Source organism: Furipterus horrens, unplaced genomic scaffold (assembly GCF_987537825.1).
Source record: "Furipterus horrens unplaced genomic scaffold, mFurHor1.1.pri manual_scaffold_1, whole genome shotgun sequence".
In the NCBI taxonomy this organism is placed as follows: domain Eukaryota; kingdom Metazoa; phylum Chordata; class Mammalia; order Chiroptera; family Furipteridae; genus Furipterus; species Furipterus horrens.
Window position 1 is genome coordinate 161,204,253 of NW_028327171.1, and position 16,378 is coordinate 161,220,630.

The 16,378-nt window shown below is 37.9% G+C and overlaps 1 protein-coding gene across 1 annotated transcript in view; it reads left to right on the forward strand.

Moving 5' to 3' along the window:
* Nucleotides 1-16,378, forward strand: part of LOC150022148 (sodium channel protein type 2 subunit alpha) — a 112,988-nt gene that overhangs the window by 46,597 nt on the left and 50,013 nt on the right. Inside the window, exons 15-16 of the mRNA XM_090280407.1 lie at nucleotides 11,873-12,046; nucleotides 13,943-14,299. Of these exons, the coding sequence (XP_090136533.1) occupies nucleotides 11,873-12,046; nucleotides 13,943-14,299 (531 nt within the window). The remainder of the gene's footprint in view (nucleotides 1-11,872; nucleotides 12,047-13,942; nucleotides 14,300-16,378) is intronic.

A 16,378-nucleotide genomic window follows, 5' to 3' on the forward strand; every position in this document is an offset into this window, starting at 1 on the left:
GTGTGTGCGCTCACTCCCCAACCCTCCCCTTGGGTCGCAGGGCATGCATAGGGAAGTGCCATCATTCACTGGCCCAGGTGCGCAGGGCCGAGAGTCCAGGGTCCCCTCGGACATACCCCAACAGACATAAGATCAGTGCCCAAACGGGCACAGGGAGGGACCTCTGGATACACAGAAGACTGTGCGCAGTTGCCCATGGCCAGCTCCAGTGGGAGCCAGGCCCGAGTGCCACGCCGGAACGCAGAGCATTCGCTCGGGCTCAGCGCGTACCCGCCCAGGTGGGTGCGGGAATGGTGGGCAGCTGTGGCGCCGGAACAGCAGGCAGCAGCGACTCACAGACACTCACCTGGAGCGCTGCGCTGAGGCTAGATCCCCAGCTGCCTTGGGCTAGCAGGGGCGCACAAGTGCAAAAATACCTCACCGACATCAATAGGCACCAATCGCTCACTTCCACTGTACACGGGTGTCTGGGGCCCAGCACTGGCAGGTGAGAGACCAACTCCTGGAGCACAGTGCGGCAGGCCTGAGGATAACTCCCTGGCCACCTTGGGAAACTCCCGGAGCGCTACGCAACAGGCCTGAGGCAGGCTCTCGGGCCACCTTACCCGCTCACAGGCGTGCCTGCAAAGACACCTTGGCTTGCTCCAACAGACACCGAGGGAACGCACAGTGCGGGGGCCCACTGCTGCAAGGAACAGGAACCTCTGACCCACCTCATTAGACCAGCTGTGGATACAGAAAAACAAGACAACACACAAAGGCTGAACTGACATCTCCACAAAAGAATTCAAGATTAAGTGGATAGAGTGACTCTCAATCAACTAGCCAGAAGGAAGATCCTAACAAAAAGCATCTGAAATACAACCAGACAGCATAAACAAATGATATAAAAGGTACCCCAAGAACATCGGGCTCAGGAGATCAAAGAAACTGCACCACTGAAACTCCCAGATCTACCATAAAGAATCTCATACCACAAAGGTGGGAAGGCAAAGCAGACAAATCCAAATAACAAAAGCAGACAAGAAGAATCCAACATGCTAAGACGCAGAAACAACCTCTCAATGAAAAGAAAAGGGGAATCACCAGAAAGAGAGGTAGATGGAATAGACATAGCCCAAATGTCAGACATGGAATTCAAAACTATGGTGGTGGAGAAGCTCAATATGCTCGAAAACCTCAAAACCAACTATGACAACCTCCAAGGAAGTTACCAACAGCTCCAAGAAAATTACAGGGAACTTGCAGAGAACTACACCAGCATAAAAAAAGACATAGAAACTATCAACAAGAACCAGGAAGAAATGAAGAATGCAATCTCTGAACTGAAAAACACAGTAGAATTAGTCAAAAGCATACTAAATGAAGCAGAGGATCGTATTAGTGAGTTAGAGGATAATGTAGGAAATAATTCTCAAATGATACAGCAAAATGAAAAAGATTGAAAAAATATGAACAAGATGTAAGGGAATTACAGGATAGCATTAGAAGAAATAATATCAGGATCATCGGAATAAGAGAGGGAGAAGGAAAAGAGCATGGAATTGAAAATCTGATAGGAGAAATAGTGACAGAAAATTTTCCGAACCTGATGAGAGAAAAAGTTATGCAAGTCCAAGAAGCACTGAGAGTTCCAATAAAGAGGAACCCCCCCAAAACCTACTCCAAGGCACATCATAGTTAAAATGGCAACATTCCAAGACAAAGAGAGAATCCTAAAAGCAGCAAGAGAAAAACAGCAAATAACTTACAAGGGAGCTCCAATAAGGCTATCAACCGATTTCTCAACAGAAACATTACAAGCCAGAAGGGAATGGTCAAAAATATTTCAAGCAATGAAAAACAAAGACCTACAACCAAGAATACTCTACTCAGCAAGGCTCTCATTCAAAATAGAAGGTGAAATAAGGAGTTTCTCTGACAAAGGAAGACTAAAAGAATACATCTCCAGCAAACCAGCACTGCAAGAGATGCTAAAGGGAATATTCTAAGAAAAAGGAAGAGAAAAAACAAAGAGAGAGGAGAGGAACAGAGGTACAAAGGGCAATGAATAAATGCATGTCAATAATAACCTTAAATGTAAATGGATTAAATGCTCCAGTTAAAAGACATAGGGTAATGGAATGGATAAGAAAACAGGACACACATATTTGCTGTCTACAAGAAACACACCTCAAAACAAAAGATTTACATAGACTGAAAGTAAAGGGATATAAGAAAATATTCCAAGCAAATGGACCTGAAAAAAAAAAGCTGGGGTAGCAGTCCTCATATCAGACAAAACGGATTTCAAAGCAAGGGCAATAAAAAGAGACAAAGAAGGACATTTCATAATACTTAAAGGAACAATCCATCAAGAAGATATAACACTGATAAACATACATGCACCCAACATAGGAGCACCCAAATACAGAAAGAAAATACTAGAAGACCACAAGAAGGATATTAACAACAACACACTCATAGTAGGGGACTTCAGCACTCCATTATCAACAATAGACAGATCATCCAAGCAAAGAAACACCAAAGATATACAGGCATTGAACAACACACTAAACCACATGGACTTAACTGATATATATAGAACTTTTCACCCCAAAGAAGCAAAATATACATTCTTTTCAAAGGCACATGGGACATTTTCAAAGATAGACCACATAATAGGACACAAACAAGCCTCAACAAATTCAAGAAAATTGAAATCATATCAAGCATCTTTTCAGACAACAATGCCTTGAAACTAAAAATCAACCTCAGGGAAAAAAATCAAAGACACCCAAACTCATGGAGAATGAATAACACGCTATTAAATAATGAAGGGTTAACAATGACATCAAAGAGGAAATCAAGAAATTTCTAGAAACTAATGACAATGAACACACAACAGCCCAAAACCTATTGGACACAGCAAAAGCAGTCCTAAGAGGGAAGTTCATAGCAATACAGGCATATGTGAGAAGACTAGAAGAATCTCAAATAAAAAATCTAACCTTAAAGCTACAAGAACTAGAACAACAACAACAAACAAAGCCTAGGGCAAAAAGAAAAAAGGAAATCATCAAGATCAAAGCAGAATTAAACGACATAGAAACTAAACGAACAATCCAAAAAATCAACAAAACTAGGAGCTGGTTCTTTGAAAAAATAAACAAAATTGACAAGCCTCTAGCCAGGCTCATCAAGAAAAAAAGAGAGAAGACCCCGATAAACAAAATCAGAAATGAAAGAGGAGAAATCACGACTGATACCTCAGAAATACAAACAATTATAAGAAATTACTACAGACAACTATATGGCAAGAAATTTGACAACCTAGTAGAAATGGACAGATTTCGAGAAACATATAACCTTCCAAAACTGAATCAAGAAGAAGTAGAAAGTCTCAACAGACCAATAACAAAGAAGGAAATTGAAACAGTAATCAAAAATCTCGCTGCACACAAAAGCCCTGGACCGGATGGCTTCACAGGCGAATTTTACAAAACGTTTAGAGAAGAACCAACTCCTACCCTCCTCAAACTATTCCAAAAAATCCAAGAAGAGGGAAAAATCCCAAACTCTTTCTATGAAGCCAGTATTACCCTAATCCCAAAACCAGGTCAAGACACAGCAAAGAAAGAAAACTACAGGCCAATATCACTGATGAACATAGATGCTAAAATCTTCAATAAAATTTTGGCAAACAGGATCCAGCAATACATCAAAAAGATCATACACCATGATCAAGTGGGATTCATCCCAGGGATGCAAGGATGGCTTAATATTCGCAAATCAATAAATATAATACATCACCTAAACAAAATGAAAGACAAAAATCACATGATCATATCTATAGATGCAGAAAAAGCATTTGATAAAGTACAACACCCATTTATGATGAAAACACTCAGCAAAATGGGAATAGAGGGAGCATACCTTAACATAATTAAGGCTGTATATGAGAAGCCTGAAGCCAACATCATACTCAATGGGCAAAAACTGAAAGCATTCCCCCTGATATCAAGAACTAGACAAGGCTGTCCACTCTCCCCACTTCTATTCAACATAGTGTTGGAAGTCCTAGCCACAGCAATCAGACAAGACAAAGAAATAAAAGGCATCTAAATTGGGAAAGAAGAAGTAAAACTATCACTATTTGCAGACGACATGATAGTATACCTAGAAAACCCTATAAACTCCACTAAAAGACTACTCTATATAATAAGTGAATTTGGCAAAATAGCAGGGTACAAAATAAATATATAGAAATCTAAGGCATTTCTGTACACCAACAATAAAATATCAGAGACAGAGGCAAAAAAGAAAATACCATTTACTATAGCAACAAGGAAAATAAAGTACCTAGGAATAAACTTAACCAAAGGGATAAAAGACCTGTACACTGAAAATTATGCAACATTGAATAAAGAAGTTAAGGAAGATACAAATAAATGGAAGCAAATACCATGTTCTTGGATGGAAAGAATCAACATCATGAAAATGGCCATACTACTCAAAGCAATTTACAGATTCAATGCAATCCCTATTAAAATACCAATGACATATTTCACTGACCTAGAACAAATCCTCCAAAAATTCATATGGAACCAAAAAAGACCCCGAATAGCAAAAGCAATCTTGAAACAGAAGAATCACGATAGCAGACATCAAACAATAGTACAAAGCCACTGCGATCAAAACAGTCTGGTACTGGCATAAGAACAGACATATAGATCAGTGTAACAGAATTGAAAGCCCAGAAATAAACCCAGGCCTCTATGGTCAACTAATCTTTGATAAAGGAGGAAGGAACATAAAATGGAGTGAGAAGAGCCTCTTTAACAAATGGTGCTGGGAGAACTGGACAGGGACATGCAAAAAAATGAAACTAGACCACCAACTCACACCACACACGTGAATAAACTCAAGATGGATTAAAGACTTAAATGTAAGTCATGACACCATAAAAGTCCTAGAGGAAAACATAGGCAGGAAAATTTCAGATATCTCACGTAACAATATCTTCACGGATACATCTCCTAAGGCAAGAGAAATAAAGGAAAAAATAAACAAATGGGACTACATCAAACTAAAAAGTTTCTGCTCAGCAAAAGAAAACATCAGCAAGATGAAAAGGAAACCAACCATATGGGAAAACATATTTGCCAATGATATCACAGACAGGGGACTGATCTCCAAAATATAAAAAGAGCTTATACGACTCAACATCAAGAAAACAAACAACCCAATTAAAAAATGGGCAAAGGACCTGAACAAACACTTCTCTGAAGAGAACATACAGAAGGTCCATAGGCACATGAAAAAATGCTCAACATCATTGGCCATCAGAGAGATGCAAATAAAAACCACAATGAGATACCACCTTACACCAGTCAGAATGGCCATCATCAACAAATCAACAAACAACAAGTGCTGGCGAGGATGTGGAGAAATAGGAACCCTACTGCACTGTTGGTGGGAATGCAGACTAGTGCAGCCACTACGGAAAACAGTATGGAATTACCTCAAAAAACTAAAAATGGAACTGCCTTTTGAACCAGCGATTCCACTGCCAGGATTATACCTGAAAAATACTAAAACCCTAATTCAAAAAAACCTATGCACCCCTATGTTCATAGCAGCCCTGTTTACAATAGCTAAGTGCTGGAAACAGCCTAAGTGCCCATCTGTAGATGAGTGGATCAAAAAACTGTGGTACATTTACACAATGGAATACTATGTAGCAAAAAGAAAGAAGGAACTCCTGCCATTTGCGACAACATGGATGGAACTAGAAAGAATTATGCTTAGTGAAATAAGCCAGGCAAAGAAAGCAAATTACCATATGATATCACCTAATACAGGAAACTAAAGAGCAACACAAACAAATGAACTAAATAGGCAAAGACTAGAATAGTAGTCAGTAGGGGGGAGGGGGGAGGGAGAGGAGGGGGTTAAGTAAGGGAAGGGTCTAGTCAAGGAACATGTATGAATGACTCATGGACATGGACAACAGGGAGGGATATAATTGTGGGAGAAGGGATGGGCTGGGAGGGGGGAGCAATGGAGGAAAAATGGGACAACTGTAATTGAAAAACCAAAAAATAAGAAATAAAAAATAATAAAAAAATAAAAAAAACCAAAGTCCATGGAGCACAACTTAGTCAAGTTACTGAAAAGAAACTTTGAAACAGCCAGAAGAAAAATACTTTAAATAATCATGTACTACAAAACAACATTTCAGCCAAAGATAGATCATGCCTAAGATGGAGGGCCCATAGGATTATAACAGACTTGAAAAATTTTTATCACCTAATGATGCCATAGCCATAGTAATGTCATAGCACATTGCATTACATTACACAAATAGTTACCATTGTGTTTCAGTTGCTTACAGTATTCAGTAAAATAATACGCTGTACTGGTTTGTAGCCTAGGAACTGTAGGGGAACTGAATTTATTACCCCAAAATATGTCTCTTTTGCTTAAGTATTATTTTGGCTGGTTAATTTTAAGGAACAGTTGACATAGGAGAAGCTCTGTATACTGAATAGAAGTTACCCTTTGTAAAAAAAAAACATTTACAATTGTAAGGAAATTTTAATTTGAAGGGTGCCTCTCTGCTGTACCAGGAACATGGGGATGACCTTATCTCTAGAAATTCTTATCAATGCAGAAGACAAGGACTTAAATTTACATAACAACCTTACTTTACGGTGCTTTTGGTGCTTTTCCTGGTAACCTTTTATAACTGACTTCCACAAACACTAACATCTTTTGTCTCTAACTGGAGACGGTATTTAAGGTGGTGGCTTCAGCCATTTTGGCAAGTTACTCAGTTTTCCTGGGTGTCCTATGTATAGATATTATTAAACTTTTGTTTGTTTTTCTCCTGTGAATCTCTTCTATTGCAGGGAGGTCTCGGCCAAGAACTCAGAAGGGTAGAGGAAAAATAATTTTTCCTCCCCTACAGAGCAATAGGCTACAGCCTGGGTATGTAGTAGGCTGTATCACTAGGTTTGGTAAGTGCACTTTCTGGAGTTAGAAAACAACAATATTGCTTTAGGACACATTTCTCAGCATGTATCCTTGTCCTTAAGTAGCACTTGACTGGAATACACAAGGGACTAATTGTAGAAACAGTTCAGGCCCTAAAAAAGTGGCCAGATGAAAGAAAAGAAAAAGTTAACCCGTTTTTCTACAGGGAAACTATCAAAAGCTAATGTGAAATAAGGAATTTTAATATAAACAAAAAATGAGAGAAGTTGTTGCACTGGATATATCTCATAAGAAATGCTAAAAAAGCCATGGCTGGTGTGGCTCAGTGTATTGAGAGCCAGCCTGCAAACCAAGAGGTCACAGGTTTGATTCCTGGCTAGGGTACACGTTTGGGTTCAAGGCCAGGTCCCCAGCTGGGAGCATGTGAGAGGCAAACAACAAACATGGATGTTTCTCTCCCTTTCTCCTCCCTTCCGCTTTCTCTAAAAATAAATAAAAACAATTTTTTTAAAAGAAAGAAATGCTAAAAAACTTACAAACACTGGGGCAGCTGTTCTAATCTTGGTCTTCACAAGCTCTGCACATACTCTCAAGCAACTATGTCTGAGGAACCTTCCATTGACATTGATCTTGGCACCACCTAATCTTACATGGGTATTTTTCAAAATGGGAAAGTGGAAATAACTGCAAATGATCAGAGCAATCAAACCACCCCAAGTTATGTTGTCTTTACTGGCAGAGAACAATTGATCAGTGATAGTGTAAAGAATCAAGCTGCAAGGAATTCTTTTGATGTCAAATGCTTGATTGGACATAGATTTGATGATGATGTTGTCCAGTCTGATACAAAGCATTGACCCTTCAAGTTGATGAATGATGCTGGCAAGCTCAAGGTCCAAGTAGAAGAGAAGAGAGAGACAAAAGTCTCTATCCAAAGGAGGTGTCATCTATGGTTTTGACAAAGATGAAGGAAATCACAGAAACCTACCTTGGAAAGACCTTTACCAATGTTGTTGTTACAGAACCTGCTTACTTCAATGGCTCTCAGTGTCAGGCTACCAAAGATGCAGGAACTATTGCTAGTCTCAATATACTTAGAATTATCAATGAACCAACTGCTGTTTATACCTTAGACAAAAAGATTGGAGCTGAAAGAAATGTCCTGATCCTTGACTTGGGAAATGGTACTTTTGATGTGTCAATTCTCACAATTCAAGTTGGAATCTTGCCCTGGCCTGTGTGACTCAGTTGGTTGGAACACCATCCTGTGCACTGAAAGGTTGTGGGTTCAATTCCTGGTCAGGGAACAATCTCTGGTTGCAGGTTCAATCCCTGTTTGGGATGCATATGAGGCAGCCAATTGATGTTTCTCTCTCACATCGTTGTTTCTCTCCCTCTCCCCTTCTCTCTTTCCAAAGTCAATAAATAGATTTAAAAATTTAAAGATGGAATCTTTGAGGCCAAATATATAGCTGGGGACACCCACTTATTTGGAGAAGACTTTGACAAACAAATGGTCAACCATATTATTGCAGAGTTCAAGCACAAGCATAAGAAGGATATCTGTGAGAACAAGAGAGGTGTCTATTGCCTTTGTACTGCTAGTGAAAGTGCTCTCTCTTCCAGCACCTAGGCTATTGTTAAGATTGACTCACTCACTCTGTGAAGGAATCAACTTCCATATCCTTATCACCCATATTTGATCTGAAGAATTGAATGCTGATCTTTTCTGTAGCACCCTGGATGCTGTATAGAAAGCCCTTTGGGATGCCAAGCTTGACAAAGCTCAGATCTATGATATTGTCCTGGTGGGAAGTTCTGCCCATGTCTCCAAGATTCAGAAGCTCCTTCAGGACTTCTTCAATAGAAAAGAGCTGAATAACAGCATCAGTCCTGATGAAGCTGTTGCTTATGGTACAGCTGTCCAGACAGCCATTCTACCTGGAGACAAATACAAAAATATCCAACATTTGTTGTTGTTGGATGTCACTCCTCTTTCCCTTGACACTGAAACTGCTGGTGGAGTCATCACTGTCCTCATCAAGTACAATAAGACCATAGCTACCAAGCAGACACAGAACTTCACCATCTGTTCTGACAACCAGCCTGGTGTGCTCATTCAGGATCATGAAGGTGAGCATGCCTTGATCAAGGATAACAACCTGCTTAGCAAGTTTGAACTCACAGGTGTACCTCCTGAACCTCGTTGTGTGCCTCAGATTGAAGTCACTTTTGATATTAATGCCAATGGTGACCTCAATGTCTCTTCTGTGGATAAGGGTACAGGAAAAGAGAGCAATATTACCATCACTACCGACAAGGGTCATCTGAGCAAGGAAGACATTGAGCCCATGGTCCAGGAAGCTGAGAAGGTCAAAGCTGAAGATGAGAAGGAGCAGGACAATGCTGTCTTCCAAGAATTCCCTTGAATCTTATGCATTCAACAGGAAAACAACTGTTGAAGATGAAAAACATCAAGGCAAGATTAATGATGAGGACAATCAGAAGATTCTTGACAAATGCAAGGAAATTATTAACGGGCTTGATAAGAACCAGACTGCAAAAAAAGAAGAGTGTGAACATAAGCAGAAAGAGCTGGAAAAAATCTGCAATCTCATCATTACCAAGCTGTACCAAAGTTCAGGGCGCATATCAGGAAAAATGCTGGGGGGCTTCCTTGGTGATACAGCCTCTCTATCTGGTGGTGCTTCCTCTGGGCCCCCATCAAAGAGGTTCATTTCGCCGAGCTTGAGCATAGATTTAGCATTGTTCCACACAAAATATCAAAGGACCTAAATTTGCAGCAAACTCTATGGCAGTTTTAAAAGTTGAGCTGCTATTATATAGTAAATAATTGAGCATTCTTGTACTTGAATATGAAATATGTACAGAGGAAAAGGAAACAATGCACTTTATCAGCACCATATTGTAAAGAAGAAAATGTGATGTCTGAAATAAAACTATTTAAAATTAGCATACATACACCAAAAAATAAAAGAAACAATGCTAAAGGAATTTTTTCAAGCTGAAGAAGGAAGACATATTAGATGGAAATTTGAATCTGCGTTCGATAGCCTCTAGAAATAAATAATATGGACAGAGAGAAAATGCTTCTTTTTCTTATCTTAATTTCTTTAGAAGACTACTGTTTAAAGCAAGGGTTTATAACATGTAAGTGTAAAACATGAAAAGATCAACAATTTGCTTGGGGTAACAAAGATTTATTGGAAAAAAGACAAAACTGCTATACATTATCTAAATATCCATATGATATTCAAACATTGGAATTCTACTCCATAATAAAAGGACAGTAAACTGGTAATATATGCTAGGGTGAATTTCAACTTGAAATATTCAAGAAATATGTGGAAAACTGAGTAAGACTCTTGCTTGGGTTTCTGAGTTGGCAACCAAGGTAGAGTGTGATCCATTTACATTCACTGAGTTAGAAAATAACAGAAGAAAAGAAAGATAGTACAGAAAAACTGGTAAGGTGAATTTTGGACCTCTTCAACTTGAGGTACCTGTGAAATAGTCATCCAATGGAGGTGTTAAATAGGCAGGCGGGTATGTAGTTCTGGAGCTCAGGAGGTATGCTAGAATTGAAAAATAGATCTCAAAATTTAACCTTACTCTAAAAGGAAAATTAGAGCAAGAAGGTCCAGAACAAAACCTTCTGAAGAAATTCAGTATTGAATAATATGTTAGAGGAAGAAAAGTATTTAGGGAGGTGTGGATCACTGATGCAAGAAACAGAAAATGTTTTTAAGGAACAGGAAACAATGTGAAGAATTCCTAAAAAGGCAAGCAAGATAATTCTTTAGATTTTCTATTGAATTTAGCAATGGTGATGTTAGTTATGTTGGTGACAGTTGATTAAAGCAGTTTGTGTTGATTGATAGATTGTGGAGTAAACTGAAAAATGCAAATAACAAAAATAGACAAATGCACCCTCTTAGGAAAGTTGGGCTAGGAGGAGAGGCTAGATGGTGGTAGCTAATAGGAGAAGCAGTCTGTGTGGAGAGTTTTTTGAGGACACTGATGGTAGTTGTAAAGTGGAGAAGAACTGTGTTCACTAGCAGGAAGAGATTGAAACTACAGCTTAATTGAGAAAGCAAATTATTTGTAAAGTCCTAAGGAGATCCATGACGTAGTTGGAGAAAGTAGAGCAGAGCAGAGACACTGCTTTCATTTTGAAGAAGAAAAAAGCAAAACACGGGTATAGCTATAAGTCGTTTGATAGATATGAGGAAACGAAAAGAGTTCAGGTTTGCTGACCTCCATTACCTCCAAGACACAGAAGTGCTAAGAATGGAAGATAAGGGAAAAGAATGGTTCAAGGTATGTGGAGGAGAGAGCGAAGTTTGAAACAGTTGTACAGAAGGAAATGGAGAATGGAAAATGCTACTTCCTGTGGCTGGATTTTTGTTTGTTTGTTTTTTGGGTTTTTTTTTTTAGCATTCTGACCATCTAAAGGGCTAGTGGTGACCACATTTATTAAGGCCTATATGAAGCCTTCTTAGTTAGCATCAGCCTTGCTTAAGGGACTATGGGAGGAGATGAACAATAGGTTATCCTTTCGTGAGTTTTTAGAAGGCTAGAGAGATCAGAGGCAGAGCCAAGCAGTTATTCACAATGAGTTAGCTGAGCCTTTTATATAAGAATGTAAAAATAAGAATATTAATTTTATTATATTAACTCATCTAATAAACCTTAAATATAAGGAAACAATTAAATTGTGATTGGAATACAAACCCTTCAAGGTTATAATTTGCTGGACCTAAACCAATTTTTAAAATACAGAATTGTGATTTGATGAGAGTAAATTAAATTGGTCAGTAATTATTTGTATTTTTAAGATTATTCACTCATGTAATAAACTTTTCTCATTTAGGTCTTCACTGGGATCTTCACAGCAGAAATGTTTCTCAAGATAATTGCCATGGATCCATATTATTACTTTCAAGAAGGCTGGAATATTTTTGATGGTTTAATCGTGAGCCTTAGTTTAATGGAACTTGGTTTGGCAAATGTGGAAGGATTGTCAGTTCTTCGATCATTTCGGCTGGTAAAGTAACTGGGAGTATCCATTTTTTTTAATAATTAATTTAATTAGTTTTCACCCTTTTTAGCAACCATTATGAGATTCCACGTGGTTATAATATTATTTGAATGCATTTTTAAAACAAGCCACATTGCCCCAAAACCAGAAGGTAATTTCTTCTACATCATAGCTTAAATGGGTAGATTAATTATATTCAAATAAACGGTCAATCTCTTCTTAGTCATTCAATGGCAGGGCTAATGGAGAAGGAATAAAAAGGGAGTCATAGATAAACCCAAATCACAATTAAACAACACAACATCCATCTCTTATTTATGTGGGGTTTGTTGAGCTATGCATAAGGCCTGGTTGGAATTTAGGATGGGCTTGCTTTTCTATCAGAAGCCTAGGAATTAGGAAGTTGCCCACTTTGCCCCATAGAAGTCAAGACTCAGAACTGGGTAGAGTATACAAAGGAAATAGAGCTCTCCATGTATTTGCTGCTTCAGCCAGCTCAGGATGTCACCAAATCCACCCTTTGAGAAGAGTTGCCTGTATTATATTTTGTTAATTTTAAAGAAAGGATCTTTCATTTGATCTTTATATTTCATAAGTATATATATCTTTGAAAATTAAGAGACAAAATATTACTTGGCACATTTTCATTTAAAGTTTGATATGCTTTATTATGTTGTTTCTTTGAGTTAGCTCCAACTTTTTGTGATTTATTGTCAAATAACAGAGGTTGTAGATAGTTACTAAAGAGAGGTTTCTAGGTAACTTAAAGATAATTAGTCCCAAGTCATTGTTGTGAAGTCTGTTTAGAATTTCCTTTACCACTTTCAAAGTTCACATTTGTGTTGAGATCCTTAGAACTGTGGGTTTTTCCCCTAATCTTCACAAAGAGCTATGGATCTAATCTGAAGCCTGAAGGATGCGAAAAATAGAACAAAAATTAGAATGATTACATGAAAGTAAATATGGTAACTACTTTTTTAAAATTTCTGGTAAATATCCATGATAATGTGATTCATTTTAAGGTAATAGAAGCATAATATCATTAGCAACTTGCTTAGAGTGTCAGACTTTTTTTGGATTAATTATTCTCTAGGAATAAATTAAACTTATGGTGCTTATATTTGATCCTTTGATTCACTCAAATGCCATGAAATAATGCCCTACTCTTAAACTGACATTTATCGAAGCATCAGAAATAAAATGCTGCTGCTATTTAGCCATAAATGGTATTTTAGAGGCCTCTATGAGCTAACACGAGCAGTGACTCAGGCACAGTGGTGGAGAACCATCTGCACACTCTAATGAGTTGATTAAGTAAGTCAAGGAAGACATAAAGGTTAACAAATAAATATAATAAATCTTTAAAACAACCTAATATAGCAAGCTAAAGAAAGATATAGTAAGATAAAATTTTTAAAAATTAGTTTTTTGCTCTTGTACCTTATATAATTTAAGTTTTAATTTTATCTTCACTTTTGCATTTTAGCATGCTATTTAAATACAGTGAAAAAAATATGTCCACTTTGGGCTTTCAAATAATAAGAGCCTGTACTTCTCTGAAACAGTCTCAGTTAATTAATGACCATTAATCTTAAATACCCCAGTTCCTTACAGAAAAACAGAGTATTACATATGTTTATGTAAGATTCTGAGAAATTTGATGTACCTTATTCTTAAAATGCCAATAAAAACTGTATAATATAATTATTTTACTTATAATATAGACTATTTCCAAATGAATAATACCATATGATATCAAATAAATGGATACATTTGCTGGATAATTGTGTGATGCAAAAATAATTCATTACCTTACAATTGAGACATTGTATATTTTCCACAAAATTAGATTTATAAATTTAGAAGACAGAACAGTAACAGCCTTCTTGATTTCATTTCCAGCTCCGAGTTTTCAAGTTGGCAAAATCTTGGCCCACCCTGAATATGCTAATTAAGATCATCGGCAATTCTGTGGGGGCTCTAGGTAACCTCACCTTGGTGTTGGCCATCATTGTCTTCATCTTTGCTGTGGTCGGCATGCAGCTCTTTGGTAAAAGCTACAAAGAATGTGTCTGCAAAATTTCCAATGATTGTGAACTCCCACGCTGGCACATGCATGACTTCTTCCACTCCTTCCTGATTGTGTTCCGCGTGCTGTGTGGAGAATGGATAGAGACCATGTGGGACTGCATGGAGGTCGCTGGTCAAACCATGTGCCTTACTGTCTTCATGATGGTCATGGTGATTGGAAACCTGGTGGTACGTAAAAACATTTTCTCATTTTCAGCAAAATATAATATAACCATATAAAACTATGTTCAACTGAGCGATGTTTATATTTTTTCCATTTTCTTTATTGTTGTTCTATTACAGTTGTCCCATTTTTCCCCCATTGCTAACCACTGCCCCACCCACCTACTCCCCTCTCCCACAGTCGATCCCCACCCTGTTGTCCATGTCCAAGGGTCACTTACATTAGTTCCTTGACTAGACCCTTCCCCATCTTTCCCCCCTTCACCCCTCCCCACAACCCTCTGGTCACAGTCTGCTCCTTGTTTCCATACCTCTGGTTCTATTTTTCTTGTTTGTTTGTTTTGTTCATTAGGTTCCTGTATTAGGTACTTTTCTTTTGCTCCCTGGCTTATTTCACTAAGCATAATTCTCTCTAGTTCCATCCGTATTGTTGCAAAAGGTAGGAGTTCCTTCTTTCTTTCTGCTGCATAGTATTCCATTGTGTAAATGTACCACAGTTTTTTGATCCACTCATCTACAGATGGGCACTTAGGCTGTTTCCAGTACTTAGCTATGGTAAACAGTGCTGCTGTGAACATAGGGGTGCATAAGTTCTTTTGAATTAGGGTTTTAGGATTTTTTGGGTATAATCCTAGCAGTGGAATCGCTGGTTCAAAAGGCAGTTCCATTTTCAGTTTTTTGAGGTAATTCCATACTGTTTTCCATAGTGGCTGCACTAGTCTGCATTCCCATCAACAGTGCACTAGGGTTGCCTTTTCTCCACATCCTCACCAGCACTTGTTTGTTGATTTGTTAATGATGGCCTTCTGACTGGTGTGAAGTGGTACCTCATTGTGGTTTTAATTTGCATCTTTCTAATGGCTAATGGTGTTGAACATTCTTTCATATGCTTGTGGGCCCTCTGTATATCCTCCCTGGAGATGTGTCTGTTCAGGTCCTTTGCCCATTTTTAATTGGATTATCTGTCTTGTTGATATTGAGTCCCATAAGTTCTTTATATATTTTAGGAGATCAAACCCTAGTTCAAGGTATCATTGGCAAATATGTTTTCCCATACTGTTGGTTCCCTTTTCATCTTGCTAATGTTTTCTTTCACTGAGCAGAAGCTTTTTAGTTTGATGTAATCCCATTTGTTTATTCTATCCTTTATTTCCCTTTCCCTGGGAGATATATTGGCAAAAATATTGCTGCGTGGGATAGCTGAGATTTTACTGCCTGTGTTTCCCTCTATAACTTTTATGGTGTCACAGCTTACATTTAAGTCTTTTGTCCGCCTTGAGTTTGTTCTGGTGTACAGAATAAGTTGATGTTCTAGTTTCATTTTTTGCATGTTCCTGTTCGGTTCTCCCAACACCATTTGTTGAAGAGGCTATTTTCACTCCATTTTATACTCCTTCCCCTTTATCAAATATTAATTGACCATAGAGACTTGGGTTTATTTCTGGGCTCTCTGTTCTATTCCATTGATCTAAATGTCTGTTCTTGTGCCAGTACCAGACTGTTCTGATCACTGTAGCCTTGTAATATAGTTTTATATCAGGTATTGTGATTCTTCCTACTTTGTTCTTCTTCCTCAAGATTGCTGAGGCTATTCCGGGTCATTTTTGGTTTCATATAAATTTTTGAAGTATTTGTTCTAGGTCTATGAAATATATCATTGGTATTTTGATAGAGATTGCGTTGAATCTATAAATTGCTTTGAGTTGTATGGACATTTTAATGATGTTGATCCTTCTCATCCATGGACACGGTATAAGCTTCCATTTTTTGTATCTTCCTTAATTTCTTTCTTCAGTGTTCTGTAGTTTTCTGAGTACAGGTCTTTTACCTCCTTAGTTTGGTTTATTCCTAAGTACTTTATTGTACTTGTTGCTATAGTAAATGGGATTTTTTTTCTAGTTTCTCTCTCTGATATTTCATTGTTGGTGTACAGAAATGCTTTTGATTACTGAATATTGACTTTGCACCTTGCTATTTTGCCAAATTCATTTATTAGGTCAAGTAGTTTTTTGGTGGAGTCTATAGGGTTTTCTGCATATACTATCATGTGATCTGCAATAATGACAATTTTATTTTCTTCTTCCA